Source organism: Helianthus annuus, chromosome 8, assembly GCF_002127325.2.
Source record: "Helianthus annuus cultivar XRQ/B chromosome 8, HanXRQr2.0-SUNRISE, whole genome shotgun sequence".
Taxonomy (NCBI): domain Eukaryota; kingdom Viridiplantae; phylum Streptophyta; class Magnoliopsida; order Asterales; family Asteraceae; genus Helianthus; species Helianthus annuus.
The window spans coordinates 100,772,231-100,781,196 of NC_035440.2; the positions used below are offsets into that span (position 1 = coordinate 100,772,231).

The 8,966-nt window shown below is 34.6% G+C and overlaps 1 protein-coding gene and 1 long non-coding RNA gene across 4 annotated transcripts; one reads left to right on the forward strand and one right to left on the reverse strand.

Moving 5' to 3' along the window:
• Positions 1–205: 205 nt before the first annotated feature.
• LOC110873517 (proteasome subunit beta type-4) lies at positions 206–5,675 on the reverse strand. 2 transcript variants are annotated; one of them, XM_022122454.2, is made up of 7 exons: positions 5,591–5,675; positions 4,193–4,265; positions 4,023–4,099; positions 3,311–3,440; positions 3,010–3,169; positions 1,313–1,498; positions 206–512 (listed from the first exon to the last, which is right to left on the reverse strand). In XM_022122454.2, exons 1-7 carry the CDS (start codon positions 5,667–5,669, stop codon positions 399–401), a joined length of 819 nt encoding a protein of 272 aa, XP_021978146.2. In that variant the 5' UTR covers positions 5,670–5,675; the 3' UTR covers positions 206–398. The 2 variants fall into 2 exon arrangements, with proteins under 2 accessions (XP_021978146.2, XP_021978147.1); XM_022122455.2 differs by having other exon boundaries at positions 5,544–5,626.
• A 279-nt stretch (positions 5,676–5,954) lies between these two features.
• LOC110873516 lies at positions 5,955–8,500 on the forward strand. Of its 2 annotated transcripts, XR_002555219.2 has the most exons (4): positions 5,956–6,152; positions 6,618–6,931; positions 7,043–7,586; positions 8,080–8,500. It is a non-coding gene; the product is annotated as an uncharacterized LOC110873516 (long non-coding RNA). The 2 variants fall into 2 exon arrangements; XR_004864003.1 differs by having other exon boundaries at positions 5,955–6,152; positions 6,618–7,586.
• Positions 8,501–8,966: the final 466 nt, after the last annotated feature.

Sequence of the window (8,966 nt, forward strand, 5' to 3'; positions counted from 1 at the left end):
AACAACTTATCTAACCATAATTCATTTAGACGATGCTATCACAGTCAAAAATTCGATGAGTTGTTTGATCTTAAAGTTATAATTTCACACGCGACGGGTTATTTCTTGATTTCGCAAAAGTCTACAAGAAATCCTATTAAAACCAAGAAATATAAAGAGTTTAGAGAAAAAACCTGCAACCGGATGAAGACCTCCTACAGATGGACACCGAAAAGTGCTCATCTATTTCTTTTAAAAAACATAATAAACAAGATCAAACAGTTCAAATATAACAACACAAACATTAAACTCTTAACACGCGAACTGAAGAAATTTTAAAAAGCGTAACATCATCAAATCATCGAAATACATCATAGTAACTTAGTAAAACATGTTTGAAGCACTCAAAAGCCAAACTCCTACCATGAGCCCTCAGCACCAACTGTAGGGTTCTGAAAAGCAGCAAAATTCCAGAAAGTCTTCAAAGAGTATGGTTGCGAAATAGTCAACCCTTCCTCTGTGATCTTTGCTATCTGTCATTTCAAATTTAAATTTGTCAAAAATACTTCTACCACTATTTTAATAAGCATATAATGAAAGGGTAAATGTTGAGGTGTCGCGATGGACTGGTCGGACAGATTTGGGTACTGGAGCAAAACGGGTTCGGGTTCAGCAAGTTGATTTTTTTTAAAAGTTGAAACAAACCGAGTTGGGTTGGATTGACTAACACTTTCCGTCTGTTTTTCAAACTTCTCGTATATATAAACACACTTCTTATGATTAAAAATAATATTATTATGATGAGAGTAAAATGCCATTTTCGTCCCTGAGGTTTAGCCAGTTTTGCGATTTTCGTCCAAAGGTTTGTTTTTCCGCATTTGGATCCAAAAGGTTTGAAATCTTGGCATTTTCATCTGGCATGTTAACTCCATCCATTTTTCTCCGTTAAGTCAAGGGTATATCTGTTTTTTTTTTTTTTGTTAACTTAAAGGGCAATTCGGTCCATTTCAGGGGTATTCGGTCTTTTTACATAAAGTGAAAAAGACCGAAGACTTAACAGAGAAAAATGGATGGAGTTAACGACTAACGAGCTAGATGAAACTGGCAAGATTTCAAACCTTATGGATCCAGATCCAGAAAAACAAACCTTTGGACGAAATCGCAAAACTGGCCAAACCTCAGGGACGAAAATGGCATAACTATAGACACAACCCAAACGGGTCAAAATGGGTCGTGTTTTATTTTAAACTGGTACACAAGTTTGTTGACACCTTACTGGTTTGAGATAAATTAACCCAAACGGGTCAAAATGGGCCCATGTATGTATACACACCTGAAGCTTGTTGACAGCAGATCTATCACGATACAAAAGGTTACGCATGCATTTCTCCAGTAATTTGACCCCTTCCTCGAAAGTCAAATCCTCCCTCCATTCTTCACGAAGAATCGGGCGAGCCAGGTGGTTACCAAACCCGGTGGCAACATGATCGTCCTCAAAGTGTACACCAATCATGCTAACCTGCACATGTTTACCAAATAATATGAGAAAAATCAGTTTGTGTGAAATTAGCACATAATTTCGAAAAGATAAAGCCAAAAAGGACAAGCAAAACAGGTCATTAATGGTATGGGCTGTATCAAGCTGATATGAATTGTTTTGTCCGATAATTTTGAACATTTTTGTGTATAGTTTGTGTTATAATATGTTTTCAACAATATTATTACAAATTTACATTGATAAACTAATTCCAAAAAACATTATATGAAAAATAATAAAATATACAATAATAAACTAATGAGAAGAACTAGTACTTGTGTTTATTGGATAAATCTGGAAACAAAGAAACCAAAAAAAGTATACAAGTAGCCCAACGAGTAGGGCTGTAAACGAACCAAAGAAACATGAACAAGACCTTGTTCGTGTTCGTTTGTTAAGGAAATATATGTGTTCACGAACTGTTCATGAACACTTACTGAACGAGATATTTCGTTCGTGTCCATTCGTTAAGGAAATCAATGTGTTCCTGTTCGTTTGTTAATTTTAGGTAACGAATGTTCATGAACACAAACTAATGTTCATGAACACAAATAAAAATAAACGAACACAAACAAGAGTTTCAATTAAAAAAAAAGATTAAATTGCCATTTTAGTCCCCGAGGTTTGGTCCAAATTGCCACTTTAGTCCAAATAGTTTTTTTTTTCTCCTCTGGGTCCCTGACTTTATCTATGATGAAAATGGCAAATACCAAACTATTTAATAAAACTGAGTTTTTTTAACCGAGTTAATAAAATGGACGAAAATGGCAAAAAATAGGAAAAGTCAGGGACCCAGAGAAGAAAAAAAAACTATTTGGACTAAATTGGCATTTTTGGCCAAACCTCAGGGACTAAAATGACAATTTACTCTAAAAGAATATATAATACTATTTTATTTTCAGAATTTTGAAGTATTTAAATAAAACATAAAAATTAAAACCACCAATGAACTATCAAACACAAACGAACATCAGCAAACACATCACCGAACGGTCACGAAACTAAATTAAGAACGCGGCCTCTGTTCATGTCCGTTCATAATGAACTGAACGAACGAAATTTCTTGTTTGTGTTCGTTCATTTATTAAACGAATGAATACAAACGAACTTCCCGCCGAACTGTTCGCTGAACGTTCGGTTCGTTTGCAGCCCTACCAACGAGTCATATTTTGGTAAGGGTCAGATCAGGTTGATCTGAATCATTTTGTCCAATTTTTTTTTAATTTTTTCAACAAAAAAATCATGTTTTATATAACTTACAAAATGTTACAAGAACAAACTGATTTTTTAAAAAATATAGAGATTTCGTAGGCAATACTGTTTGGGCCGCTTCTTTTTTAGATACATTTATTGATTTTACCCATCCGAACTAAACGTAAACGGGTTTGTTGTCTAAATAGCCTCGTCAGGTCAGGTGTGGTTCTCATATCTTTCCACGAGAAAATTAATAAAAAAATAAAGAACATGAAATAAAACATGGTCTAAGAACTTACAGATCCTAGATACTTCTTCCCGTTCTTTACCCCACCAAGTATAAGCGAATTCCATAACGGGTCAAACTTGTTGCGACGATTGTACATCACGCGGGTCAGATAATTGTGAACCTCTTTCGGACCAAGTGAGTTCCCATCATCCCACATATTGTCATGTAAACTGCGTAAAGCAGCAGTAAGTAGCGGTCACTCGGTCAGAGCTTGCTATTTGAACTTATAAAGATCACTAACCAACATTGTTAATATTGCAAGTAGACAGTTTCAAAGTAAAGCTTCTAGAAGCAAAGAAAAAATTGCTTACATAAGTTCATCAAGGTATTTTAGAATCTCTTGAAAGTCACTGATTTCTCCACTTGCACCAATTAGAGAATGTTTGCCCACTTGCTTCAACCGCTCCACACTCTTGTAGCGGATAGTGGATCCATAGGAACCTAATGAAGACAAAAATTAGATGAATTATTAATATTTTAATTTTCGGAAATAAGTTGATAAAAAAGTTAAGATAAATGAACGCATAGTTGTCGATAGCGAATAGCGACAAATAGCGACAAGGCACCTATAGGCTACGTAGCGAATAGCGACAAATAGCGATTACACTAGAAAAAGAATTTTGAAAATTTTTATATGTATATTACATCAAAATACCCTTGTATATATGCTATTTTACATGTATATTTAACAAAAACCTATGAATCCAGCTATTTTATAGCTATATCTAATTGATATTAACATCAAAAAAAAAAAAAACCTAACTGTCGCTAAGTTCGCTATTGATCGCTAAGACCCATATAGCGACACTTGGTCGCATGGCTACATAGCGCGCTATAGCGGTCGCTATAGCCGCTATTAACAACTATGAATGAACGTATTTTTTTGGTTATATGTTGCGTGAAATTCTTGGCTTTAAAAGGCGTGAGATGCAAAGTGCACCGCTTTTCGTACACGAGACGTGATATATTTATTCGATGAATTAAATTGATTAATAACATTAACTGGGTATCAAAGTATCTAACCTCCCATGTCAGCAGCCATGAGAATACCATCCTTGTATTTGATCCCAATCACAGATGTACCAGTAACATATGGGTACCTGTTTCAAAAGAAGAATGAATTATAACATTATACTAAATAACATTCACAATTATATTATTTGCATATTACAGTAGAGATCAAATATACGTACTGAGTCCTTTGAGAATCTCCTTCTGAGCTCAACAAACTATTTTCATTTTGAGAAGAAACCATTTCTGCAAACGCTACATGTATACAAAGCACACAAAAACTATCAACAAATTAATAGTAGACAAGGAGATTGCAATCAACCGGAAACACTCACTACATTCTCAAATTGCTTTCTCGAAAGAAACTTTCATTCTGACTTGGATCTTTTAATTTAGTGTGTGGTATCCCAAATACCAGTATACCACATTCACACATTACACGGGTTTTGAACATTAACAGGTTTCAAAGATCAAAAATACACTCGAAAAAGTGCATCTTTTACAAGATATATTCGCTGATTCTAGTGGCTTAGCTGGGTCTTAGGGGCTTAGAGTTTCCTACAATTGTATATATACAATTCTATTTCACTACGTTACTCTCTCATCACTTCTATGTTCTATCGTTCCACCCTTCCGAGACCCTACCAATAGCTTTGCTATTTGCCTGGTTTTAAAAAGTGAGAAGCACACAAAAGCGACGAGGCCTAAAACCGAGGCGCAAAGTGCAAAAGCGGTGGGCTATTCGTACCCGATGCGCAAGACGATTATATAGCTTTTTTATGTATCCCGTAGGTTTTTAGCTTCCCCTACCCAAAATATAGCTATAAATAAGGTTTTTATATGATTTTACCTACATGTACAAGCCAAAAAAGCCCAAGGTATAGTGGTTTGCTGCCTAAAAACACCCTAGGTACAAGAGGCACACACCTCAGGCCAGAAAAATCCTCAAATGCGCTTTTTGGCGCTTGTTGGTTTACTCTAGCCGTTAAGCGAAAAAGCAACGGCCCTTGCGCCTAGGATGCGCTTTTTAAAACCAAGACCATTTGCGGGAGTTACGAGGTACGATTATCGACTGTTGTTTTTCTTTTTTTTTTTTTTTGCTGATTCTAGTATTGTATCCAATTATCCAGTTGGGGGCAAGTTTACTTAATCTGGGTTCAAACATATCTTGAACAAATCAGACTTTAAAACTTAGTATAAAATTGCCATGATCAGGTATACAGATATGAATCCACACAGAATAATGAAAATCATAGTGAAATAATTCAGAACAAACTGAAGAACACTGTGAACAACAGCTAGGTAAAAGTAAGGGGAAAACCTAGGTATTAAACATCCCAAAACTTGTATATACATACAAATATATACAATACTTACAATCAAGCATACTTGTCAGTCAAATTTGGCTCATATATCGGTAAAATTGGCACAATAACAAAGAAATTGATAAACAACAATGAACGAACGAATGAATGAAAAGAGAAAATAGAAAGAATTAGAGCAAGATACTGAACAAGATGAAATATTACATACAATTAGGGTTTTAAAGGTGTGCAAGTTTTCGAGATCGAAAGTCTCACCTGTGTGACAAATTGACAATGGTGGATCGAAACGAGAACTTATTTGCAGGTTTAATTCTTCTGCAAGAAAGGTATTCATACATTTTTAGAGTGTGAATATTAATTTTCATTTTTAGTCTAGTAGTTTTAGGTTTTTCCAGTTTGACCCCATATAGTTTTGCTAGATCTTTTAATCTTTTTATCATTTTATTTTTATTAAAATTAAATTAAAACTAAAACTCTATAAATAAGCAACAACTTTTGGCTTGGATGGGTTGTACTATGAGCTTTGGGTGTTTTTCAAAAAAAAAAAAAAAGAATCAGGCTTCGATGGGTTGTACTATGGGCTTTGGGTGTTTTTCAAAAAAAAAGGATCATGTGTTCGCTTCATATCGATCGGTTTCTCTGGCCTACAATTGAAGAACCCTAGACAAACCTCAAAACAAAGTGAAAATAAAGTGTTTGCTAGAACCCTCAACGTCTTCTTCCATTGCTAAAAAATCATACCAGCCGCTTGTCCTGTAACCCGTCCGAATCCGTCTTCTTCGTCTTCACAACAACACGATCCTAAGCAGGTGTTAAGGTCGATCTCTTTCACTTTTTATTTCTATTTTACCAGACTTAACTTTCTGACCTTCACTTTAGATTTGTTTCTAGGGTTTTTTAGGGTTACGCGTGTGATTGATGTAGGATTTATGTGTGTGTAGGATATACGTAGCATTAATTTGATGAGGAAGATGATCTGTTGATGAATTGTTGATTTATTTTTATTTGATTTGAGAAATATTGGGGTTTCTCTTGCGATTGAAACCCTAGAGGTTGAATTCTTGCGATGTTTGACAATCGTTTACTTGCAAATTTTATTCCTTGACTTATTACTGTGGACAGCTAGGTCTTCCACAAAAACAAATCAACAATTCATCGACTTATGCTGGGATTAGGTTGAGTTATGCTAATTTTTATTGTTTATTTGATTTTGTTGATGAAGATTAGGTTGAGTTATGTGGTGATTGAGTGCTAATTTTTATTGTTTATTTGCTTTTATCAGTTAACACTACATGGTCTTCTTCACCACTGACTCTATCTACAAATCAAAGTTGGTTCGAGGGTTTTGCCACCTATATAATGGTGAATAGGCGGTGTAAGCGACATGGGGGCTGCAATCACTAAAAAGGACCGCGTATAACAGTCTCTCTAGAATTTGGGGTTTTCGTGCACAATTTGGGAGCTGAATTTTATCTTATGAAAGATTAAGAGATCAATTTCAGATAGCGAGAATAGGTGATTACATCTAGAGCAGGGGGTGATCTAAATTTGGCTTCAAAAAAAGCCCAAGAAGCAGGCATAATTATACTTTCCGTTGTCAGTTTCATTTTAACAAATAAGTGTTGTTGAACATGTTTGTTAGTAAATAGAGTTACTAAATTATATTTAATTCTTTTTTGTATCATTTTTTTGTTCAACTTGTGACAGGAAGTGTTAAGATGAGTAATAGTGACTACTTTTTGGCAATACTAGAACCAACAATGTCTTAAGCATCCGTGTGTAATGATGCTTTGGTGAGGGGAAATTATCATGCGTTGTTTTCAGTTGCACAAGATTTGAGTGAAGTAAGAAGTTTTTTTTGTAGATGTGTGTACATTTTTTTATGATTGTGAATTGGATGTTGTTGTGTAGTGTTTTACTTAGAAGTAGCAAAATTTGTTAAGTTTGTTGACTACCAGAGCTGTATACTTTATCCTTTTATTGTTCGTTAACGTGATGAAGAAAGAAGACGTCACCTGAGGGCTAAAGTTCAGCGATGCTCCAAAGAAAGATGATGTAATGATTTGCGTGGGAAACAAAGTTTTGCCCATTAATGAATCGACCACGACATCTTCATCCTAAAAAAACCCGAATTCGGTTCTTGATACGATGAACGAAAAGGGAGATAAACTATTTCTAAAATGAAAAGAGTTGTTGAGATGGGTCATTGTTGCAAAATCCGAGAAGGGTGGAAAATACATTGTTAGAAAGGGTTTGTATTTGCTTGGTTCACTTCTCATTTTATATAGAGTAAATTACAAAAATCGTCCTTTATGTATGTCACGTATTGCAAACTGTGTTCTTTGTCTTTAATAATTACAGAAAACGTACTCGATGTTTGCAAACCCTTGCAAGTTATGTCCTTTAGTCTTAACCCAGTTAATTTTTGTGGTTAAATCTGACCAAATAGACCCCACGTGGGGTATTTTGGTCATTTTACTCTCATGCGGGGTCCATTTGGTCAGATTTAACAACAAAAATTAACTGAGTTAGGGCTAAAGGACATAATTTGCAAGGGTTTTCAAACATCAAGTACGTTTTCTGTAATTATTGAAGACAAAGAACACAGTTTGCAATAAGTGACATACATAAGGGACGATTTTTGTAATTTACTCTTTAATATATATTTAAAACTACGTCCAATTTTTAACAGGGATGTACAGAACTGCATTAACTTATGCATATATGTGATATATATACTTCAGGTGTCTTGGTTTAGAAACAAAGCGAGGCTGAAAATGATACAAGCTGATGACCAAATGGCCAATGAATCTCCAAATATTAGTTTCAGATGGGAAGTAGAAAGTTGTCCGACATTTCCGTACACACTACCGGTTTCTTTGATGAATAAGGACGGCTAACATTTTGACATGTTGTTAGGATGGTAGTCTTTAAAAATGTTGTATCTGTTTGTTTGTTTGTTTTTCTTTTGTTGTAACATTGTGTTGTGTTGCTTCCGAACCCCGCCGCATCGCGGCGGGTCGTAATTCTAGTTACTCCATAGAAGTCCCAATAGAAGTTTACTAACATGGCTCTTCCATCGACGATAATAAGCAACAAAAATATGCAATACAAATTGTACCTTGTGCTTTGAGACTTAAAAAAAACTTCATTTTTTTCTTTTAATCCAAAGGTTTTTACCTTTTGCAATTTTAACCCTACATAATTTGTTTTTTTTAACAAAAAACTTTTCATTATTTGCAATTTAACTTCACAACTTTTGTCACTTATACTTTTCATCTTTCACAAATTTTCGTTTTAGAGTGAATTGCAAGCTTTGTCCTTTATCTTTAGGCCATTTTGCAAGTTTTGTCCTTTATGTTTAAATTTGACGAGTTTTGTCCTTTATGTTTGAAAATCAAGCACGTTTTACCCTTGCTTGATTTTTAAGGACAAAACGTTCTTGATTTTTTAAACATAAAGGACAAAACGTGCTTGATTTTTAAACATAAAGGACAAAACGTGCTTGATTTTTAAGGCCCAAAGGGTAAAACGTGCTTGATTTTTAAAAATAAAGGACAAAACTCGTCAAATTTAAACATAAAGGACAAAACTTGCAAAATGGCCTAAAGATAAAGGATAAAACTTGCAA